The sequence below is a fragment of the Gossypium arboreum genome, chromosome 11, assembly GCF_025698485.1.
Source record: "Gossypium arboreum isolate Shixiya-1 chromosome 11, ASM2569848v2, whole genome shotgun sequence".
NCBI lineage: Eukaryota > Viridiplantae > Streptophyta > Magnoliopsida > Malvales > Malvaceae > Gossypium > Gossypium arboreum.
In genome coordinates, this window is record NC_069080.1 from 137119515 (window position 1) to 137145251 (window position 25737).

Here is a 25737-nt window from a genome sequence, read left to right on the forward strand (position 1 = left end):
TTAAAGACCTAATTGACATGGATTCAAATTTGTACCTTCTCATGTTATATTGATAAAAGAAAATAATTTTTCATTAACAAAAATAAATTATCTAATATATTTCAAAAATAAAATTTATATAAGAAATATTATATGTGATAAAATACTAATTTATACCTCTATTTTTATTAGCAAAATGATATATATATTTTAAAAATAATATTTAAAAATTCCAAAAATATATAATAAAATTTTAAAATGGTAAAAAATATTAAATGCATGCAATAATCCTGCTATTAATTACACACACGTTAGCATGTAAATTTGTGTAGGAAACCTGTTTGGCAACCAAGAAAGAGATGGAAAATGAATTAACAAAGAACTTGAACCAAAAAATAAATAAAGTGCACTATATTCATTTCTGCAAATTAGTGGTATAAACAATATTAAAAATATTTAAACAAAAAAAACCCAGAGAAAAGAGAAGAAAATCTAACTTAAACAAGAAGAAACGCCATCATCATCTTCAATGATCTTCTTCTTCTCTGTTAAACAATGGTTACTATTATTATCATTATTATTATTTCCATTACCTTTTAATGAAGACTCACATGGAGTTACCATTAAAGTATCTTCATAACAAGAAGAAGACGATAAAGAAGACGATGAAGAATTACAAAACGACAATGGTGAACTAGGTGTTAAGGACGAACCGGCATCAACAAGCTTCATCTTCTTCTTCAAAAGCAAATCAATGAAAGCACCAAGTATATATCCGTGGCTACTTTCACCATTAGCTTTTAAATACCAACCCAAAAGCTCTTCAAGGCTTTCCCAGTCTTTTAATCCATGACTTTCCACCATTGCTTCCATGGAATCTCTAAAATCAACAAAAGGGTCCACTGATTCCATTGATAAAACGGTTGCTTCTTTGTATGGTGACTCAGTTTCTGACTCAGTCCCTAACTTAGGTTCACTTGGCTCGTAAAACAACCTCTCGGATCTTAACCTTACACCTTGAATGACTGTTTCAACTGAGTCGACTCCAACAGTACCAGCTCCGGTTCTTGACTCATCTGAGGCTGTTGAGAAACTTGGTGACTCAGATGAGTTTGAGAACCATGACTCGGGCGTTTCGTCGGTTCGGAAAGAGTGCGTTTTGGGTTGGTGACATGAAGGCCATGGCCACGAAGGCTTTGAATGTCTGCCATTGTTGTTGTGCTTGGAGAAGAAATTAGGGAGCTTTGGTTTGTTCCCCATGTGAAAAGGTTTATGGTATATTTTGGTTTAGTTTTCACTTACATTTATATGATAAATACAAAACTTTTGGTCCGGTTTTGCATGTTTCAAACGGTTTTTTTTATATAATTATTATTAACTTTCAACCCATAAATATAAAAATAATACGGTTTTAACACACTTAAACTAATATATTCCTATATTGATAATAATATTTATACTAATCGAGCTAAATTTTAATCCGCTTTTTCAAAAGTTAAATGTTAGAAATTTAAAAGTGAATTTTTTTGTGTGGTTATTAATGGATGAGTACTAGTATCAATGTTCCACTAAGTCGCGTCGAGTGATAAGAAGCTAAATGTTGAATTTTCTTTTTTAATTGATTGAGCTTTAGATTTTATTTTACAATAGTCGGATTTCAATAAGGTTACTCGATATCAGACGAGTGAATTCGAAATTTTTTTTAAGGGATAAAAATTGAATTATAAATTTTTTGTGAGGTAGAAGTATAATTTTATATTGTATTAACTTATGATTTTATCACCTTTGAAAGGATTAAATAGAAATCTTTTCATTTGGGGAGGGGAGTACAATTTTATCCTATAATAACTTTTAATTCTATCATTCATTAGGGACTAGAAGGTAATTTTTCTATTTAGACCCCCTCTAAATTCGCCTTTGATATCAAAAGTCTTAAATTAAAAAAGGGTGAGTTCAAGTATCGATTGTTGGGTCGAGTGGTAAGAAAATTTTTTGTTTTATAAATGAAAAAATAAACATTGGGAGAGCTTTGCATTGTTTGAGCTTCAACTTATGTCGACTCTATAGAATAGTTGGGGTTCAATAAGGCTATTTGATACTAGGGCTCTTAGACAAGGAAAAAAAAGGATAGGTTTGAATACCATCTATTAGATCGAGTGATAAAGAAGTCAATGCATTATAAACATGTTTCAGTTTTAAATCTTGTAATGGTAGAAAAGAAATAGAATTGAGAGACCAGGCTCAACTTTGAAATAATTGGGATTGTATGTGACTACTCGATACTAATGGTTTTAAATTAAAATAAAGAAAAGTGAATCATGTAGTCATGCGTTTAGGGTTTTGATCTCCATTCATAGGAATGGACACATTTTGTGACTAGCTATTTATTTCTTCGGCCTTGACCCAACATGGTAAAATTACCTTTTTAACCTTAAAAAATAATTTAAAATTTTGTAATGGATACACACAACATTCCTACTATATAAAATTTGACATATTTTTATGTTTTTACTTGTAAGCATTTATGTTAATTTTCTTAAAAGATAGCTCAAATTTTGCGCTTTATTGTTTTCTTTTTGGGATGAAATGCTGTGTACTGTTAGGTGTATTAATTATTTCAGCTTCAAAATTTATTGTTTTAGTTGAATTCATTTATTACTACTTTTTATTTTATTTTTTTAGGTACAAATACTTTTTATTTAATTTATAGTACTTCTAGTAGTTATATTATTTGCTTAAAAACACTTCATGGGATAACTTTTAATAAACCTAGGCCTAGCTAAGAAAACAATTTTATATTTTATATTTATATTTAATCTCGATTTTTATTCACTTAAAAAGGGAACATTACGGTTTTAACAAAGACGAAGCTAGAAAATTACTTTAAGAGGCTAGAGATGAATCGTAAATTATTGGAAAAGATAAAGTGCAATTTTACCATTATACGAATATATAATTTCATAAAAATTTAAGGAGTTAAATGGCAAATCTACCATTTTGATTTAATATACATTATATGATATCTATTTTTTTATACAATATCTAGAACTACCTCTAACTCATTTCTAACCCATAAATAGAAGAATAATGTGCTTCAGCATACTTGTACTCATGTCCTCTTGTATTAACAATAATGCTCATACCAATCGAATTATGACTCAATCAGTTTTATACGTTGACTTTTAATAAAACAATTTTTGGAAGAAAAACAATTAATTAAAGCTTTTATTTTATTTGTTATAATAATTTAATTATGGAAATGGATTATTAATTTGAAATTTAAAATTAGGTGCTCCTAATTATTTCTGTCTTGCAAATCTTTCAATTATGTATTGTATGACAGATTTTGCCTACAAAAAATGTTAAAAAATAGCTGAGAGCTTTAATTGTTGGTTTGGCTATTTTTATTTAGCAAATTGTGGAATTGATTACCATTTACTAAATATAAATTTCTTTATAGTTGAGGCTAATAGGATTTTATGTTGGTGGGAATTTAAAGCCCTATAGTTTTAGTTAATTAAATCTTAACTCGATTGGTATAAGTATATTTGTCAATACAGGAGGATGTAGGTTCGAGTGCGCTAAAGCACATTACACTCCTATTTATGGGTTGGAGAAGAGCTATAGTAATTCTAAGAATTGTATCAAAAAGAGCATATATGATCAAAACCTATAATGAAATTGTTCAAAGATATTTAGTTTGAGAAGGCTCGAATTTAAAAAATGACAGCGTTGAAAGAGAGTTACGAACCCGAACATAAATTATAAAACAGATATAAAAATATTAAAAAAAATTCAGACCACATTGGTTCTCAAATTCAAATTTATAGAAGACTATTTCTATTGACTTCATTTTGTTAATGAGATTTTGATTGTTTTGAAAGAAGCTTGCCAAGTGTCATTTGTCAAGAACGGATAAATCTCCTCAACAAGCTTGGTATTGGGGTTCTGTGTTTGATTTTATCTTCGAATTTGTCTCTTACCACCATCAAGATCTGGGAAGGATTCATAGAAGGGAAGCACCTTCATCTATTAAGAAAATCTCAACGTCTTCTCTTGATGAAGATAAAAGATAAAACTGAACTTGTTGAAAGGGACTCGTTAATGCTAAAATACATTTAATTTTGTATTAACTAAAATTGAACCTAGAATACTGTTTAAATCATTAATTTTCAATTAAATCCAACTAATTGGAGAATTTAATTTCTTTTTAATTGAGAACAACGTATACTGAAAATTAAGTCACAAACTTATTAAATAGTGAATTCAAATTGGGACAAAAAGTTTGAGTGGGAAAAAGAAAATTTAAGATGAAAGTGCCATAAATTTCATTGCAAATATGGGGGGTTGGGAACTTCAATGCACTGTAAATATATGAGCTGCTCTTTTATTGCTGTTCTTAATTGAGCGTACGTTTAAATTTTTTTTCCTTTTGAAATAGGATTTTTCTGGGAAAGTTACATTGGAGGGAAAATATTATTTAAAAAAAAAAATCCCAAATTGAAAGTATAAGAAACAAAAATAATTAAAAGGAAATGGTGACCAATGGGGGATAAAAAATCATGTGCTTTCCTTCTGATTTCCAGTGAAGAAATTGGGACCCCTTTTGAGAGAGACAATTTTATTTATTTCTTCTTTTACAGGTTTTCCTACGGATCGGGTCGGCCCAATTTTTCTCTCAAATTATTATGAAAATAATTTGTTAGGTGGATTGAGTTTTAGCTGGATTGGCATAAGATTATTGTCAATGTAAGAGGATGTGGGTTTAAGTGCGTTGAGGTGCATAATCATCCTATTTATAGATTGGGAAGAGGTTATAAGTAGTTCTAAGTATTATGTCAAAATATTTTGAAATTATTTAAAATAATAAAAAAATTCACGTATTTACACATGGAGGGTTTCGAATTTTGAATCTAAAAAATTTTCAAGATCTCAATTTTGCCATTGATTCAATTCCTCCTATAAAAAAAAAAGTAAATTAGAATAAAATTAGTGGTAGCTAAAGGTAACGTCTCAAGTATGAAATCTTATTTTAATGGGATCATGTAAAATTCTTTTTAAATAAACGATCGTGGTTAAAAGATAAAAAAATGAAGAGATTATAGTTGTTTAATCGATTATCGAATACGTTACTTTCATTTGAAATTTGTTTCTTTCATTCTTTAATGTTGAAACCGCTTGAATTGGTTAAAATATAAACTCATGTTTTTCAATACAAATCCTATGTGATATAATCAATAATGAATTAAAATTTCTTTTTCTCTCCTTTTTATTTCAACTATTGATTTAAAAAGGATCTCGTAACGTGATCTTTAAATAGATGACACCCTAACTAAGTTATAATATTCTAACATCGTTTTTATAATTTTAAAACGTCAAATGTGATTTTAGGGCTTTTCTAGACAAACGTTTATCTCCAATTCAACGCGTTTAGCTTTTTTTTTTTGTCTCACATTACAGTATGTAATTTCATCGCCACCACCATATTTACACTAACCATAAATAAATGCACTGCCCATTCAAAAAATCTTTAGTCTATATATTTTAATCTAGCGTATACATATATTAATACCATACATAAATTCGATATGATTGAATCCAACCCGATTTACCAACACCTCTAACATATACATATATTCATCTAGTTTCAAACATATCATTATTCTTACTATATAACTTGAGGACTTTTAAGAAACATAAACCCCTTTAGTTGGACCATAAATATTTAATAATGACCTAATCATATATGGGTGAAGATGACATTGTATTTAAGTACAATTAAATATATAATATTAAAAAAAGGTCCATTTTGCTATTTAATACATATTGTTGGTGGGTCCATCCTTATCCATTCAAATTGAAATAATATATTTTGTTTTTTACCCCCAATCTCTTATGAATCACACACATTCCTTGTGGCTTGTTGCTTTGATTAAACTAGGTAATTTTTGTCACCTTTGCTTTTGATAATCCTATTTTTCTTGAAAAAAGAAATTGTTATGTGTTAGGAATATTAAAATTAGATTTTTATATTTATTAAATATTACTTTTTTAAAAAAATTAATGACATTAATCATAACTAAATCCTAAATTCTTAATTTGAAAGGAAATAAATTTTAATATATTTTGATAATTTACATTTCGAATCCACTAAATCTATTCATTTTCATGCATATGATAGATCTTTAATTTTCAATGAACTTGTATAATTTAAAATTTTGGTCACCTGATGTGAATCTATCCTTTTGTAACAGGGGCGTAGCTGAGGGTTGGTAGGGCCTGCCCCCCTAAATTGAAGTTTTAGGTAAAATTTTACTTTAGTCCTATCTAAAAATGATAAAAATTTGATTTAGTACTTTAAAAATTATAAAGATATAGGCTATTAAAATGGTGAAATTGTAATTTTACTATTGTAAAAATTATAATTTAATTACGACCCCCTTAAAATTTTTTTTTTGACTTTGCCTTGTTTTTTAATGAAATTGTAATTAACATTAAATCCTCTATTTGATCCCTGAACATTCTAACCCTCCCTTATCAAAGGAAAAAAGATTGACCCCTTGAGAAATTTTAACAAAAAAGTTTACTTGCCATGCAATAAAAGGCTTTTTATCTATATTACACTTACACTTCCTGATTGAGTTAGTATCGCGAGTTAACCGTACACTGATTCAATTAGGAAATGATTAAAAAACCAATTATTTTCAAAAGAAAATTTATTATTACGATAGTAATTTTGTTTTACTTTATATTTTTCTAAACCAATTAAAAAACTCTCACACCTTCAACTTTATAATTTTAGGAAAAGCTTCATTTTGTTCATACATAATAGGGAAAGGATTAGAAAATTATGTATCTAAATCCTCTCAAATATCGAGTCATCTTCACGATTTATCAAAAAAATATAGTATTTTTTTTCTCTTGTAATGAAAGAGATATATCGAAATATGAAGTCCTTATAACTAGATGAAAAAAAAAAAACTTTTGATTTAGACCACATGGTATAGAAGATAAATATGGTGTTGGAATGTAGGAATTATTGAGTCTGAATCCAACATAAGATGATCGTTTTCAAAGACAAAGATGTGTCATGATGTCCCTTGTTTTTAACATTTGTTTGGGACCATACTCTTATTTTCTATCTTTTATATATATATATATATATATATATATATATATATATATTACTTTTTTTATCTATTTTAAGTACAGTTGTTAAACTATTTATATACCCTTCAAACCATTAAATTGAATGTTAATACGTATGTAACTGCATTTGAATGCACGTCTTGTTTATTGTTACAACAACAACATTGTCAATTGAACTATGAAACTTAATTTACTCATTATCATATATATATATATATATTTGAATATAACTTATTATCATATATTTTAAATTACATGTAAGGTGACGAATTTAGATGTGCTTATGGGTTAGGTCAGGTTTAAACAAGATATTAATATATTTTATGTTTGGCTAAGCCTAGTTCGGCTCTAAATATGAGTTTGAAATTTTGTTCAAGCCCGCGCCTAAATTTGTAAAAAACTAACCTAATCCCATTTTAGGCCCACCCATATTATTTTTTAAATTATATTATTTTAATTTAATATTTAATAATTTTAATTTTTAGTTATTGGATTTTTTATATATGATCATTTTAACATTATTTTAATGTTTATATTAGAGTAGTATTATATGTTTAGTATAGTTTTTTTTAATGTGTTATCAATTATATAATATATAAAGATAACATAATATAAAATATAATAAACTTAAAAATGGGTCAAGCTAAGCCAAGCTCGGGCCATGAATGTCTAAACCGAGCTTGGCCCATATTTTATTAATAGTTTTTCTCAAACCTCCCAAATTTCGAGTAAGCCTTTAAGTCTAGATGAATAGCTGACCCATGAACAAATATAGAAAAAATTGGTATTTTGTATTAAAATTTATAAGATTTTTTTAAGGAGTATTAAGTAATTCCATTAAAAGATTTAATAATACATCTAAATTATATAAGTTTTAATGAACAATTCATGGACAATTTTTCCTACAAATTTTATTTTAAGGTAACATGCGTTACACAATGTTTATTTATTTTAATTCATTAAATAAGATATTTTTATGTAAGCAATGTAAAGCAACACATTTAAATTATTGAATTAATAAAAAATATTACAACAATAAAAGGTTCATACCATAATTAAAGTTTGGGTAAACTATTAAAATAATTATTTTATTTACCTTAGGTTATATTTTAGTCACTTATATTTAAAATGTTACATTTTAGTCATTTATGTTAACATGTCGTAACATTTTAGTCACTAAGCCGTTAATTACCGTTAATGGTATAACGGTAATCTGACGTGGCATGTTAAATCATCATTTTAAACAAAAATTTTAGGTTAAATTAAACAATTGGTCTCTTTTTTTTTCATTTTGAGCAATTTAATTTTTTTAACTTTCCTTTTTTTTCTTTTTTTTTCATTCTCTTTTGCTTCTCCCTCTGCTTTCTTTCCTTCTCCATCTCTTTTAATGTAGTTTTTTTTTTGTTTTCCAATTCTTAAAACTAAAGGGGAAGAAGAAAAAGAAAATAAAGAAAAAAAATTAAATTCTTCAAAAAAAGAGTATAGGGACTAATTTTAACAAATGAAAAGTATAAAAAAACTACGTTAAAAGAGATGGAAAAGGGAGAAAAACAAAGGGAGAAGTAGGAGAGAATGGAAAATAAAGAAAACAGAAAAGACGAGTTAAAAGAATATAAAAGAAATAAATTAAATTGCTCAAAAAAATATGGGGACCAATTGTATAATTTAACCTAAATTTTTTATTTAAAATGATGATTTAACGTGTCACGTCAGCTTACTGTTACACCGTTAACGGCTCAATGACTAAAATGTAACAACACGTTAACATAAGTGATTAAAACGTAACATTTTGAACATAACCGATTAAAATGTAATCTGAGGTAAACAAAAGTAAATATTTTCATAGTTTATCCTTAAAGTTTAAATGAAAATAATAAGAAAATTCAGACTTTTTTTTAATAATTTTTAACTACTAATCGAACGAAAATATCTAAATGTAAAAGGTTAATGCATCTATTTTATACTATATGTCTTCATTTTACACCCAAAATCGAATAATCCAACTCATGAGCACCTCTAATCATATATGCTCTTTTTGATACAATACTTAGAACTACCTATAACTCCTCTCCAACTCTTATATAGGAGAATAATGTGCTTCAGCATACTCAAATCCAAGTCCTCTTGCACTAACAACAATACCAATGTCAACATTAATCGAGCTAAGACTTAGTCAGCAAACAAAACACTATTCTAATTTTAATGTACTAATCTAATATAGTAAAGGGTATTTTTCTTTTTGTCTAAGTTAAAAAAGTATATCTATATATATATATATATATATATAGATTCTATGTTGATGAACTAATATTTCATTTTCATGGGGTTGTTTGTTAAGGGCACAAATACATGTGCCAGTCACCATTTATACAGCACAATTTGGCCTCAGTGGACGATCCCTACATGTCAACTTCTCATCGACATGTTGTGTGCAAATAGTTCATTATCGTATTCTTGTCATGTATTTCTAACGTGATAGAAATTACATTCTATTAAAGGGTTAGTGAAAGTGAACCCTTTCTTTATGAAATGAGGATGCTATTTGGATCACTTGGTCCCCATGAATCCCATTCGTTTAGATGATAGAGATGTGTATATATATATATATAGCTGAAAGTATCTCTTAGGTCCCTGTATTATATGTGTATTATATGCGTTGAAGCACATTATTCTCCTATTTATGGATTAAAGAGGGGCTATAGGTAATTCTAGGCATTGTATTAAAAAAAGCAATGTCAAATTGTACGGTTTAAAAAATCAATCCATTTGGTTTTTTCAGTTTCGATTTAGTCAAGTAGGATGGGTTAGTCGATTTTGATCATGGTATAATCGGATAATTAGGTTGATTATCGGTTTTTGAATCCCAAAATCAAACCGACTTATTCTATATATTTTTAAAATTATTTAAAATATATTTACATTTTATAATATATAATAAATATCTAACCATATAAACACAACCTAATAACCCTAAACCCAACCCAAAAACCCAAGGTTGGTTAACCGTAAAAACCATCCAAACCAACTAAATCGAAATCGGTTTAGTTCGGTCAGTTTTCTCAACTAAAGTTGGCCGGATCACTTTTCTCATGTTAAAGTCAATTACAAAAGAGTTTATTGATTCAACCAATTAAACCGATTGCTCTCCACTAAGTAATGGACTAAATTGATTCATTTAATAATAAAGGGATTAATTTGATCTGATCCATATAATAAAAGGACTTACCAAGTAGATTCACCCATATATACATCAAGATCAGAGGCTAAGAATGAAGGGTTTTTCAATAGATTCTTAATGTAGGCCACAAATTCAACAAGCAGTTGAAGCTTTGAACCATATGTCACCATCTTGGGGCACCCACATTGCAAAACATTTTGACCTGCAATGAAAAAGATATTCCAACCTAAGGCTCTATCTTATGGGGTTTTTTTTCTCCTTTGTTCTTGGAGTTATACAAGTGAACCTTGAGTCCACAAATTGGCCAGCTGGGGAAACATTGCTAAACTTGATGGTCCAAATACTTGCCAAATATCTAATTCCAAAACTAGCAAATGATGGATGATTGGAAATTTTGGAATTTAAACTAATCCTGATTTAAAAGTGAATGAAAGATATGGGTATATGTCAACTTAAATGTATTTTTGTTTTAATTTTTTTTTATATTTTTTTAGTTATTTTTTGTTCAAGTATTAGATTTGGAGAGATAAATAACGGGTAAATTAATTTTTGTACATTAAATCAGATAATAAATTGGTCATTAGGTAAAAATTTCATCTATTTCTACTTGTAAAAATTGGGGTGGTTGACGGAATAGTTAGACAGTTACATATGGTGTGTCAAGTGTACTTCATATTAATGTTTATGGACCATTTTTTTAACAATGGAAATGAATGGATTTTTTAATAGAAGGGTTAGTTTGCTATTTGATCTAACATATAGGGACTAGTTCACCTATTTTTTTGGTAGAAGGGACAAAATGCAATCTGACTTTTAGTATAGAGACCTTCATGATACTTTTACCGAAAAGGTACATGACAATAGTAACGACTTGGAGATTAGATATATGTGTAAAATAAACATACGTCTTGGGAGGGTTGGAGCTTGTGCTCTGAAGTATGCAATGATACATAAGTCAACAAAATGCGTAAGAAATTGATAGTGTCCATCTCAAATGTGAGAATTAACATTTAGACTGTCTATAGAGAACTGCCTGTTGTATGATTATCAACTACCTTCTGACCATGCCCGTGCGATAGCTTACCCAATTTGCTTAGTGACCAGTTTGTTTGCCCTGTAACCTTGGTTCCTCAAAAGTCCTTCCTAACAAGATTCCTAGAGTCTTGATAGTTACTTATTATGCCAAATAGCTCAATTGCCTAATCGAAAGTTGGATGAGTTGGGTATTTAGCAACCAATTATAAATAGCTTATTACCTAATTTATAGGTATAAAAGATCATATTTTCAATACCCAATCTTTTTATTATGTGTTGGATACTAAAAGTGGTATAGAAATCAGACCAAATCCCACAATCAAGCCACAAATTTAGAGAGTAGAAAGCATGAAGGGACTATCATACACAAAACGACACACATATATTCAGGCTCAAACTAAGCCATAGCCCATAGGATTATTATGTTTGTCCCTTGGTAGCTTTAAATATCAACATCAATATTATGTTAGATAACCCAACTACATATTATATTCATAATAATTTTTATGTTAACGTATGTTTATCTTTGTCTATATAAGATTCAATTGGTCAGTTCATCTTCTTCCTGATATAGGTGGTTATGGAGAATCTTGAGAATAGACTCTCTTAAAAAGGGTCTTCAAAAATGTATATAAATAAAATTTTTGGGTCAGATTTCGAGTCACCAAAATAGATTGTACTTCGTTATATGTTAATTTTATCATATTATGAGAACAATTTTAATAAAATATCTGCCACTAAAAAAGAAAAATAAAACTAACAAATATCAAATACAATAACATAACACATTATACTCTCAATAAAAAAAATAAAATACGAATCTTAAAAACAACATCATTAACAACAACAACAACCGTACCCAAACATAAACTGAAAAGAGGGCATACAAAACAAAAGCAAACGATTGAAAAGTGAGCAAATTTTGCAATAATTTTTCTTTTTCCATTTTCTTTCTTTCAAATCGATATGACGCCTAACTAGGTTTAGAATCAGACCCTATCCCACTCTATCATGTGATTCAATGCACAAAAGATATTGTTGTCGTTTTCCAATGCTGGAAAAAAGTGATTTCAATTCTTGGCAGTAAATAAACTCCATGAAAATTTCTTAAATAGTTTATTTTTATTTATTTATATTTATTTATTAAATTAAATAAATATAAAGAAAATTTTGACACTCATTTAATGAAACAACCTAATACAAATAAAATATATTCGGTTTGTTGCTGTTCATGAATAAATGTATTTATATTAGTTTAAGATTCCAATTATTTGAAATATTTTTATTATTTGATCATATAATCATTAATACTATTATATTATTGCTTGTGTTTATTTTTCTATCATTTTATATAAAAATAATATACATATAACACTGGAAAAATAAGAAACATGTTTAATTTTTATTTGTTTACTTATTATTTATAAACAGATTTTTAATTATTTTTCAATTTTATAATTATAATTTATATATTTTTAATTAAGAATCTTTAATTTGTACAGGACTTCATCATGTATCTTTGGTTTTCATAATAGATTTTCTCAAATGGTGGGTTTTTTTCATTTCGGGTTTAGACTCGAATGCTAAAACTCAAGTTCGAGTCTTAAGTGATATAGGACAAGAATATTTAAATATGAGATCAGGGATGAGCGATAATCCACTCCGCCTCGACTCGTTGGCCGTTCTTATCGCTAACCATCAACTTCTAATCAAAAGATGACACATTACACTTCAAAAATTTTGACTAAACATTTAGCTTCCTAGTGTAGCTCCAAATTACTTACCTTGCTTTAAGTCTTCGTTGAGATATCAAGTTCGAACCATGACAACCCCTTCTCCTTACCCTTGATCAGAGGAAAATGTAGTTTGGAAAAATACATGAAAATTTAGAAAAAAAATAAAATTGAAGGATAAAATATGCCATAACTCTCTTTGTACTTTTTAAAAATTAAAAATTTAGTCTTTACACTTCTATTTCATGAAATTTAGTCCCTTTATTCTTCAAATTTCAAAAGTAAAGTCAAACTGTTAACATTCGTAAATTTGTCGCTGCGACATTTTTGAAATAAAAAAATTACTCACTTGGTACCCATATAATTAACAAAACGACTTTGCAGTTAACTTAAATTTAACCAAAAAAATTGTGTTAACAGGAACTTGAGGCACATTTTAATCAAAATTGAACACACTTGTGTCAAGCACTCACATCTAAATCTAAATCACATAGAACTATCAGTGAAAGACAACCCTATGATACTACAATCGAATCACGATTTATATATATATAGAGAGAGAGAGAAGGGATCATCGGTAAACTTCTAAACTGGAGGAAATGTAAGCTCTTACAGCTACACACATAATTCAATCCACCATATATAAGATCAACCATCAAAGTATTATCATAAATGAGATAAGAGTATCTCCATTCAGAAGCTAAATAAACTAACAATAATGAAATGCCCTTCCGTTGGTTTTTCTTTTTTTGGACGACTTCCATTGGTTAGATTGCAAGATTCAAATGCAAAAGATAAGCATGGAGTACAAGCAATCAACTGAATTCAAGCAACAATCATGAAAATACATACCTTTCATAAGCATGACCATTACCAGAGCCACTCCACTCATATGCACTCTTAGCAATGAGGGAAACATGTTAACCGGTATATGAGCACTTGAAGAACTACAGAAATTTTACAAATAAAGATACATGGATTATGATACCTAACAGACAGGGTCTCCTCCATGCTTGCCACTGTTCATGATGCTTCTAAGATTAGTATACTCTTACCTTATATTATCAGCTACGAACTAGGCTCGATGAGGAAAGTCCCTTTTTTAATATCCCTTGGTGACACACAACACCAATATGGTTGGTATCACAAATTCATTTTAATCCACTTGACTTTATCTCTGGTTCTTAATATGAATTTATCCTTTAGGTCACTCAACAATGAACAAAGAGATTAGATCTTTCCCTCTAAGGTTCCTATTTTATATAACAACAAGCTTGAAGCACTACCAAATACTCATCCAGTCAGATCACCGTGAAGAAAATCAAGTTAACCAAGTTAATAATTAGGAAACTCTAAGTTGATAACTATATCAGAGAATGGAACATATTACAGCCATTTCAATAGCCAATGAGACCACTACGAAATCCTCCTACAACAAGTCTCTAAACAAGGAAAAAAGCAATTGGCTATTATTCTAAACCAAAAATTTTGCAGCCTTAAGCCAACAACAGTCTTCTAGCTAACTAGCCTCCTCCATTACTCGGAACAATCTAAACTTCAACTTTGATATTGGACAGTTCAGAATCTTAAAGTTGAAACCAGAAGTTTGATTGAACTTCAGTTAACAACTAAATCTTTTGATCTTCTCAATAAGTTCAAACAGAAACAGAGTGAACTACAGTTAGTTCAGTTCAGTAAATTAAATCATCAGAAAACACTTTTTAAGTTTTAATCTCCCAAACTCGGCCCTTATTTCCTAAACTGAACTATGAAGGCTATAATTTCAGGCCCTTATTTCCTCTTCCTCCAAAGTGCAACCAGAAAGCTTCATTTCAAACAAACTAATAATAAATTTCAACAAGCAGACATAAAATTCTCACTTTCATGTTTATCCCAAGGGGTAAACGAAACTCACCTTTCAACCACTAATAGTGTAATCCAGAAGAAATTTACAAATTCCACCTTGTCACAGTAGCCAAAGTAAACCATCAAATGCAATGCAACTGAATTCCCACAAGGTCCTACACTCCTACTTTAGTTCCTTGAACCGCCTAAGTCTAACCCAAATGCTTTCTTTTGCAGTTTCTTACCATTATAGAAGGCAACAAATGTAAATTTGCAACATGGAAAAAATGTGAAATTAAAATTATTGAACTGAACTACTTTTAGTATTGATGATTGATCAATAACCCATAAAGTTTGACAAAAATCTACCTACCTAAAAACAATTGCCCAAAGAATCTACAAAAGCAATGATAATTTCTTTCAAACAAGAAGATATAAAAAGAAGTTAACTAGAATTCAAGTTTAGTCAACTTCTAAACCATAAAGAACATTAGCATACTTTTCAATTGGGTCCCCATTTACAAAATACCTTTCCTTTATCTTCAACCAAGCGTGCAATGTCAATAAACTATCGGAACCAGCTTGATGACTCTTCCCAATTGCACGCTTTACTCCCAAATCTGTAGACGCACGATCCAGCCCTCCGTGTAATCCAGCGCAGAATTTCATCAAGTGTTTGACGTCGTAGATTCTGTCTCCAAAGAACACTCGCACGAGTTCCAAAAACTCAGTGAGTTGGTCAGGCAATAACCCACCGGTTAAGCATTTCACGAGGTATCCAAAATCATACGCGCAGTGGAAAGTCACCCACGTAACGGCGTCGTTCAATACGAGTCCCGATGACATCATCAGTTCAGCGAACCGGACCAACTCGATCCCAAGTTCCAGGTTCTTCTCGAAATCTATGCCTTGGCGACGGAGAAGCTCGACGGAATCAGGCGCATGTACATCATTCCCCACATCGAAATCCTTGAAATTGAACTCCCAAATGAACCGGTTCTCGGTGCCGAGATTTGGTAAATTCCCGTCAGCGTCTGATAACGTGAGGCCGATTTGGATAAGCTTTAGTATGTCAACATTCGCTTTGAGGCTTTGGTAATTCTCAGTGGCGTCAATTCGACGGGAGCGATGGCCGCCGCCGGTGCCGTCCGATCGGACGACAACGCCCGGAAACTCTGTGTCCATTGAAATGATCGGGAAAACGTCGATTATGGATCTGATTATCTCGAATTCGGAATCCAAATTTTCCGACCAAACGGATCGGATCACGACTAACTCTCGCGGTTTATTCGACATTTTCTTGGATCTCTTTATCGAAGAAAATCAACGCAATTTCGACCAATAGAACAATATGATCCTCCAATTTTCCTTTTCTTGGGTTCAAATTCTCTGATTTTGATTTTCTTTTTGACTAGGGTTTAGGCCTTTAGGGTTTGAATTTGGGGAAAAGATCAGACAAAGATTATTAGAACGGTATTTATAGAGAGGCGGTTTCTCGTTTAAAATTTTTTATTTAAATTAATTATTAATAAGGTAAAACTACTGAATAGGTCCTTATATTGCAGCGTAGAGTTCATTTTGATCCTGTACTTTTAAAATGAAGAAATTATTTTGTATGTTAGAAAAATAACAAAATGTCATTTTTGTAACAATTAAAAATGGTAAATCTCAAAACTATACATGAACTTTAATCTAATATGTAAACTTTGATCTTATACAATTTTATACTTAAAATTTTAATTTGATTTAATTCTTACAAATTATTAATACAATTATTGATATACTATTATTTTATGATTACATATTGCATACACATATAATTATATTTATCAAATATAAAAATAAATTAATATATTTATTTCTTTAAATGTATATGATTGCACTAAATTAAAGTTTAACGTATATAATTGGTGTTTTGGGTTTGTTAATGGTGTTAGTATGACTGAGTGATGACATCGGCAAGGGTTGGTGAATGCAAACAGAGGAGGTGAGGGACTGAGGTGGGAGGTGCCTGAAGGGGGGCGGGTCAAGGTGAATACTGATGCGGCTGTGTGTGAGTCAGTTGCCGCGATCGGAGGAATGACCAGGAACAGTGTTGCACGATGGCTTTAGGGGTTCTCTCGCAATATAGGGATCAGCCCTGTGTTTGAAACTGAGCTATGAGGGAAATTTAAGGGCCATAAGCTAGCATGGGAGAAGTTTGAGGAAACAATGATTGTTTTGATTTTCTTAAAAAGTAGAAAATAGTGAAGAAAACATATTTGATTAAAAATTTTGAAAATGATTTTTAAAATTGAAAATAAAAATATATGAAAATTAAAGAACAAAAGGAATATGTTTTCATTATTTTCAATAAAATTCTTTTAGAAAAATGGGAAAAAATTAAAAAGATGAAAATGGGAAAAAAAAATCAAAAACGATTGTTATTTTTAGTTTCATTTCATACATTAAATTTACTCTGATTTGAATATTTTAAAAGCAATTTTTATTTTTATAACTTTTAAATCTTTTATTTAATTACATTTGATTTTGTTATTGTATTGCATTTTAATAAATTAAACTTTTATTTAATTATTTAATTATTTTACAAATAAAAATTATTTTTATTTATCAAGCGTATTTTTAATTTTTAAAAATAGAAAATAAAAATTATTTTTGTAAATAAAATGAAATCAAATGCACCTCACTCTTGATGGCGTTTTAAAAGATTTTAAAGATAATTTTGAAAAAATTACACTAAAACAAATATATTTAAACTTAAAAAAAAAACCATAGTTGAATATTAGTTCAATTAACACCATTATTGTTGTAAAAATGAATTCGAGCATGGTAATATCCGACTTTTCTAAATAATGAAATCACCCACCAATCAATGAAATCTAGCAAGTAAAATAATCATAGAGGTTCCTGAACTGTATTTTGCCTATCTTTACTAAGAAAATGGACAAATTAATCTCAGTACGTTAGACTAAAAAGCAAACTGATTCTTTCAGTTAAATATTTCATTCATTTCTATAATTTTAAACTAATGTTGCTAACAAGATAATCAAATAATTACATGTAATGTGCCACGTGTACCTCATTTTGACATTAAGTGACCAAATTTTAATAACAGAAATAGATTTATCTAATGAAATCTAACTCTTAATACAATGAGCTCCTTGTAATTCTACCAAATCTAGCACCATTTCATAAGAAAACATCAAATGCTGAAAAAAAACCATAGATTGCCATTCATATTGATATTGTACCCCGAGAAGGTATCTGCATCGTACCCAGAATTGAACCCGGGTAGTGCGGCGAAGTGTCCTCAATCTGGACTACGTCTTCTCGTTGGATCTTTGGCAAGAAAGTTGCATGAAACCAGGAATTTGAACTCGAATGGTTCATGCAAGTCATCCTTACGAGGTGATATTCAAATTCAATGAGAATGAAATTCGAATCCCAACATTTACAATCCATCCCGAGACTAAAGTCTGGGGTAGAAGGCCTTGTGGAAGCAACCCGAGTTGTTTTTACAGCAAAAGTAGAAAAAACAAGCTGTTCTTTCGTTCTTTCGTTCTTTCGTTCTTTTTGGTGCATAAGGAAGAAATACATCAACAAACAACAATATTCTGAAATGATACTAAAACGGGAAAAACGAGCAAGAACTGAAACAATAACCAAAAGGGTATTTGAAATGTTTTGAAACATGGATAAAATTCTGTTAGAAAAACAGCATCCGGTTTGAGAACAAGAACATGAAGCCAAGGAGAAGTAATCGAGAAGTTTTTTGACCAATTCCACAGTTTGTTCTTATAAAGGATCAACAAGCATTACAATCAATATATTGCATAACCACAAATGAAATTAGATCCAGAATATCGATACGAATTCGAGAGCTAGAAGTAGGTACCCTCAGGAGGTTGGACCAGCTTTCGATTATGAGAGGCTGCCATCTCCTTTTTCAGCTGTGTCAGTATATCTTCCATAGTATACTCCCTCCGCCAATTTGCGAGAATTCCGAACTTCTTTGATTCTACCTGTTACCATCAAATAGTAAAAACAAACAATTGATTAAAAGCATTAACGATTAACAAACAGACATGAAATAAATATAAACTGATTAGTGCACTGCAAACGAATGTAACATCAATTGTATACCAGCCCTGTTTCATGGTTAACACAAGTCATGTTGATCCTTGAATGAAAACGGACGCTCGGTGGCTTCTCCGGATAATCTTTATCACAGAACAGCTTCAGCTGATAGATTCGACCTTCATGTACAGTCTGAAAACCGAAAAAACAAAAATCAACATGAAGGAAGAAACAGAAATGCATATGTACACCGATAGTTTTCAAAATTCCCCCAGAAAACTCCATTCCTCCTTTCAAAAGGAAGGCAAGTAGGGCTATCCCGGAGACAAGCAGTGATAGGATACTTTAGCTCCTAGGCTTAACCTATATACATATATGTAAATGTATATGTGTGTGTGTGTGTGATTTTTCAAAATATATGATTTGTTGGAGGAAGAAAACTACATTGAGAGGACCAATAATGGTGCCGGTCCATGAGCGCATGTAAATATCATCTCCGTCATCCATTCCATAGCTGACAGTACCATCTCCGATACCTTTTTCTCCACGCTCAAGCTCCTCCAGCAATCGGAAGTTCCGAGGCACTGCAAAAAAAGACTTGCATTACTGAATCATACTCCGGATTTGTTGCGCTAACAACATATATAATCTAGCATTGGGCTTAATGCCAAAAGAGTTCCAATTCCAAAAGGAAAGGTAACTAATCGGACAGCTATAAAAACTCCAATTGTTGCTGTCAAAATAATGTCTACATTACAAACTGTAAACGCCTAAAACAGTAAACAATTTTATACACCGAAAGAACTTCCTAATCATCAATGCCTATATCGTGTAATTGCAAAAGGCTAAAAAGCGTACCAATTACACAAAGATTTATGCATTTGTATATTCGTTGAAAGGGATGTAATGAGCCAAGTTGAACTTGAATGGTAGCATGCTTGAGCTCAAACTCAACTCAAAATTGAAGGCTCGATATTCAGTTTGGGCTCAATCAAACATCAATTTCTAAGCTCAAGCTTGGCTCAAGACTTAATCAAACGACTTGAGCTCAAGCTTAATTAAGATTGTTTATCAATTTCCATACTTAAGCTCTTTGAATAAAGCATTATGATGCTCGAATTCGACTCTACCGATAGCTCAAGCTCGATAATTACCAAATTAAATTAGATTTTTTTTCAAACCAAACTCGAGCACCAATATCTCATTTACACACTACTCTCCAATATTTTACATGCAAAGCATACTCAAAACAGCAATTGAAGCATAAATCATCAAACCAGAACATCAAAAGATAGCCACAAGAACATGTTGGGCTACCATTAACATAACAGAATCTTAAAGGTATAATTTTAAAACCATTAACATGACATTCATCTTAAAACCAGAACATCAAAAGATAGCCACAAGAACATGTTTTACAGCTACCCAAAACTTTAAATAGATTAAAAACCCAAAAATTCCTCACATTAAACCATATAAATTCACCGAACCCACAAATTATAAACGATTAAATACGAAAGAAATGATAAAAAAAAAACCCACCAAAAATCTATAAAAACCCATTAATGGAATCAATGAAACGAGGGATACATAAAGAGAAAAAGGGCTAACCCACGACACTAGATCCTCCTGAGCTAAGCGTCATTAGAGAGAGGGAAAGAGAGATAGCAATGAGTCAATGAGGGGGGAATCTGGTAAAAGGCGATGAAAGGCAAAAGGCAATGCTTTAAAGCCGTTGGATGAGTCGAGTAGAGGAGTTTAGCCGGTTCAATGATTATTGAGCCGGGATATTTGTTGGGCTCAGCCCGTGTCGGATCGAGTTTAGATAAGCATATGTTGAACTTAAACTGAAATCGATTTTAATCAGTTAAATCAGTTAAAATATTGAAAAATCGACTTAATTGATTATCCAACTAATCAAATCTTGATCAATAGTAATAGAACGAGGCATTAAATTTTGAGAGAGAAAATTAAAATTATTAAAATTTTGAGAGATTTAATTAGATTTTTTTTTAAATGAAGGTCTAACTCTTTAGCTTAAGTTCTTTTATATAATGATTATATCTATTTATAATCTTTATAAACGAAAAAAATGTCCTTAAATTAAATTAATAAATCTTTAACTTTTAATTTATACTTAAATTAACTATTTAATATATAATTCATTTTTCACTTGAATGATTATTTAAATAAATGGTGATCTTTAGGGTTTTATTATTATTTTAGCCTTTTATAATTAAAATTAAATATAAAAATAAGTTAAATTTATTAATAAAATAGAATTAAAAAATCATATTCTTCAAGCCTAGTCTAAATCAAAGTCAAGCTTATTAGGTCAAATATGTAGTCCAACCTATAATTTTATCCCTAATTTCTGAAGTCAAAATATAAAATATGAAAATAAATAAAAATGTTGAAATTCAAATTATTTTTAATATATTTTATTATATTATCCAAATCCTCCAAATACGAGGAACACGTTATGTGTCTAAATTCAAACAATTTTGTAATTTTCGAAGAGTTTAATAATATTGGTGCCTATTAAATGAGTTAAAATCGACTAATCTATCTCATCTAACTAAATTGAAATAATAAAAATAACACTAAATAGTTCGTTTTTGAAGTTTTTTGGGTCCAGTGGTGAACCCATGGGTTGGCAGTGACCCGGCCCTAGAGGTGTGCATGGGTCTGGCTGGGCCTATAAAATTTTTGGTCCATTTTCAAGGCCCAGGTACGAGAAAAAAATGGTAGGCCCGAGCTCGGTCCGGCCATATTAATTTTTTTATTTTTTTATTAAATAAAAATTTTTAAAATATAATAAATCAAATACATTTAAAACATAAAAACAAATATTAAAACAAAAACAAATAAAAATGAGACTAAAATAATTCTTAAAATAATACATAAATTAAAAATATAATAAAAAGTAATTATATTAAAATTGAAAATTTGAAACAAATTAGAACTAAATTAAGAACTAAATTATATTAATAACAAAAGTTTTACAATATCAAAATAACATTAAAAACAACAAAAAGAGTAAAGTAAAAGTACTAAAGTTACTTAAAATTAAAAATAAAAAAATTTTAAAAATAATTTAATATTAAAATCGGGCCGGGCTGGGCCAGGCCCGGGCCAAAAAATCTTACCGAGGGCCGGCCCATTTTCTAAACGGGCCTCGTTTTTTGTCCAATCCCATTTTTCGGACCTATATTTTTACCCAAACCTTCCAATTTTTGAGGCAGCCTTGAGCCAGTAAGAATTGGCCACCCGGCCCATGCACACCTCTACCCGGCCCCCTTTAAAATAATTTTTTTATTTAAGCCCTTCAAAATTTTAAAAGTGTAACAGTTAAAATGCACTTTGGTCCCCAAAATGATAAAAATTCTATTTAATCTTTAAAAATAAAAAATATAGGCTATTAAAACAGTAAAATTACATTTTTATTGTCATAAAATATACAATTTGATTGAATATATGTAATTTTTAGATTATTTAAAATAGAATTTTTAAATTTATCTAAAAATCTGAATTACAAATTATTCAAGTATTATTATACATCTGAATTAAACATCGTTCTCCATCAGATATCCGAATTTGTGTTTTAGCTAAATCGATTAATGATATCCGGTAATATGAGCTAGAGAATCCTTTTGCCCTTGAAAAAATTATGATCGGATTCTTCAAAATTTTAAAAATTTTAATTAAATTCTTTAAAATTTTAAAAAAAATTATCATTTGCCCTATCAAAATTTTTAATAAATTTAATTATATCTTTCAAAATTTAATGTCTAAATCCGTCACAATTAAAAGTTGATTCTATGAGTAGTTAATTAAGTTGGTTATTTTATATTTTAATCGAATCAATCGATAATATTTTTTGAACACCTCTAATCAAAATCAATTCGGTCCAAATTTAACATGTGCTTATCCAAATTTGACCCGATTCGGGTTGAGCCCAATGAGTAACCCGGCTCAATAATCATTGATGTTCAACTCGTCTAATGGCATCAAAGCATTGCCTTTTGCCCTTTGTCGACTATCTTGTACCATATTCCCTCCCCTTCCCCCCATTGACTCACTGCTATCTCTCTTTCCCTCTCTCTAATGACGCTTAGCTCAGATGGATCGAGTGTCGTGGGTTAGCCCTTATTCTCTTTATTCATTTCTCGTTTCATTGATTCCATTCATGGGTTTTTTTTTTATCATTTCTTTTATATTTAATCGTTTATAATTTGTGGGCTCGGTGAATTTATATAGATTAATGTGAGGAATTTATGGGTTTATCTATTGAAATTTTGGGTAGCTATGAAACATGTTGTTGTGGCTATCTTATGATGTTCTAGTTTTAAGATGAATGTTATGTTAATGGTTTATTCATGATTATCACTAAAAATTATACCTTGAACACTCTTTTATGAAAAATTTATATTTATGTTTGATGATTTATGCTTCAATTGCTGTTTTGAGTATGTTTTGCATGTAAAATCTTGAAGAATAGGGTGTAAATGAGATATTGGTGCTCGAGTTCAAGTTGAAGAAAAATCTAATTCAATTTGGTCATTATTGAGCTCAAGCTATTGATCGAGTCGAATTCGAGCACCCTAATGCTTGATTCAAAGAGCTTAAGTATGGACAAGCTTAATCTAGCTCAAATTTGAGCTTAAGTACAAAAATTGATGAACAATCTTAATTGAGCTTGAGCTCAAGTGGTTTGATTAAGTCTCGAGTCGAGCTTGAGCTAAGAAATTGATGTTTGATCAAGCTTGAATTGAGCATCAAGCCTTGACTTTCGAGTCAAGCTCGAGGTCAAGCTTGCTACTATTTGGGTTTAGCTTGGCTTGATTACATCCATAGTTTCCTACCGAAGAATATACAAACGCATACGTCTTTATGTAATTGCTACCCCTTTTTGCCTTTAACAATTACGCGATATAGACATTGATGATTATGAAGTTCTTTTGGAGTGTAAAATTGTTTCCTGCTTTAGGCTTTTACAGTTCTTTTGGAGGTTTTATGGCACTCAGATTAGTTACCTTTTGGAAATTTTGTGGCATTAAGCCCAATGCTCGATTTTCTGTTGTTAGCGTAACAAATCACAAATATGATTCAGTATTGTAAGTTTTTTTCTGCAGTGCCTCGGAACTTCCAATTGCTGGAGGAGCTTGAGCGTGGAGAAAAAGGTATCGGAGATGGTACTGTCAGCTATGGAATGGATGATGGAGATGATATTTACATGCGCTCTTGGACCGGCACCATTATCGGTCCTCTCAATGTAGGTTTCTAAGTTTTTTCCTCCCTTCAACAAATTATATATTTTAATGTTGTTCCCTTAGATGACGTTTTATGTTTGTTATGAACAATCATATATGTATTTATATAGCTGCTTGTCTTCAGGATTGCCCTACTTTCCTTCTTTTTGAATTTAAGAACGGGTTTTTCTAGGGGAATTTTGAAAATTATCATTGTATATATGCATTTCTATTTCTTCCATCTTGTGATTTTCATCTTTTGGTTTTCAGACCGTACATGAAGGTCGAATCTATCAGCTGAAGCTGTTCTGCGATAAAGATTATCCAGAGAAGCCTCCAAGCGTCCGTTTTCATTCAAGTATCAACATGACTTGCGTTAACCATGAAACGGGGCTGGTATACCATGAATGTTACATTCATTTGCAGTGCAATAGTCAGTTTATTTTATTTCATTATCTCTAATGCATTTAACTGATTCGATGGCAATAGGTCGAATCAAAGAAGTTTGGACTTCTCGCAAATTGGCGAAGGGAATATACTATGGAGGATATATTGACACAGCTGAAAAAGGAGATGGCAGCCTCACATAATCGAAAGCTGGTCCAACCTCCCGAGGGTACCTACTTCTAGCTCTCAAATTTGTATATCGATATTCTGGATCTAATTTTATTTGTGGTTATGCAATATATAGTTTGTAATGCTTGTTGATCCTTTATAAGAACAAATCGTGGAATTGGTCAAAACGCTTATCGATTACTTCTCGGCTTCATGTTCTTGAATGGAAGCTGTTTCTCTAATGCAATTTTATTCATGTTCCAAAGCATTTTAAATACCCTATTGGTTATTATTTTAGTTCTCGCTCAGTTTTACTCGTTCTATTATCGTTTCAGAAAATTCTTGTTCATTGATCTCTTTGTTCCTCCTTATTCACCAAAAAGAACGAAAAAAAGCTTGTTTTTTTCCCCTACTTCTGCTGTAAAAACTGCTCGGGTTGCTTCGTGAAGGCCTTCTACCCCGAGACTAAACTTTAGTCTCAGGATAGGAATATGGATTGTAGATGTTGGAACTCGAATTTTACACTTATTGAATGGTAATACCATCTCGTAAGGATGACTACATGAACTATTCGAGTTCAAATTCCGGGCACCATGCAACTTTCTTGCCAAAGATCTGGATGAGAGGACGTAGACCAGATTGAGGACGCATTGCCGCACTACCGGAGTTCAGTCCTGGGTTTCATGCAGATATTTTCTTGGGGGTACAATATGAATAGCAATCTATGTTGTTCTTGTTGTTTTGTTTGTTATTTTTCTATTGGTTAATATGACATAAGTACATATACTCTTCAGTAAATTTAGAATTTAATTAAAGTATTTTGATTTTTAGGAATTTAGTCCCTCTATTTTTAGGTTTTAAAATTCAAATCTAATTGTTAACATGGTTAAAATATTTTGTTAAATTTAAATTCTATTAAATCATTTTTTAGTAA

At 30.4% G+C, this 25737-nt stretch overlaps 4 protein-coding genes across 4 annotated transcripts; 1 reads left to right on the plus strand and 3 right to left on the minus strand.

Moving 5' to 3' along the window:
* Positions 1-362: 362 nt before the first annotated feature.
* On the minus strand, positions 363-1287 carry LOC108472763 (transcription repressor OFP13-like). The gene has a single exon (XM_017774321.2). The coding sequence runs from the start codon at positions 1237-1239 to the stop codon at positions 472-474; it is 768 nt and encodes a 255-aa protein (XP_017629810.1). The 5' UTR covers positions 1240-1287; the 3' UTR covers positions 363-471.
* Positions 1288-15220: 13933 nt separating this feature from the next.
* On the minus strand, positions 15221-16395 carry LOC108473642 (probable CCR4-associated factor 1 homolog 11). Its single transcript, XM_017775320.2, has one exon. The coding sequence runs from the start codon at positions 16213-16215 to the stop codon at positions 15382-15384; it is 834 nt and encodes a 277-aa protein (XP_017630809.1). The 5' UTR covers positions 16216-16395; the 3' UTR covers positions 15221-15381.
* A 2195-nt stretch (positions 16396-18590) lies between these two features.
* On the minus strand, positions 18591-20756 carry LOC108473643 (ubiquitin-conjugating enzyme E2 variant 1C). Its single transcript, XM_017775321.2, has 4 exons — positions 20608-20756; positions 19441-19580; positions 19063-19188; positions 18591-18941 (listed from the first exon to the last, which is right to left on the minus strand). Exons 1-4 carry the CDS (start codon positions 20639-20641, stop codon positions 18801-18803), a joined length of 441 nt encoding a protein of 146 aa, XP_017630810.1. The 5' UTR covers positions 20642-20756; the 3' UTR covers positions 18591-18800.
* A 2220-nt stretch (positions 20757-22976) lies between these two features.
* On the plus strand, positions 22977-25071 carry LOC108473644 (ubiquitin-conjugating enzyme E2 variant 1C-like). Its single transcript, XM_017775322.2, has 4 exons — positions 22977-23137; positions 24132-24271; positions 24519-24644; positions 24738-25071. Exons 1-4 carry the CDS (start codon positions 23104-23106, stop codon positions 24876-24878), a joined length of 441 nt encoding a protein of 146 aa, XP_017630811.1. The 5' UTR covers positions 22977-23103; the 3' UTR covers positions 24879-25071.
* The last annotated feature ends 666 nt before the right edge of the window (positions 25072-25737 follow it).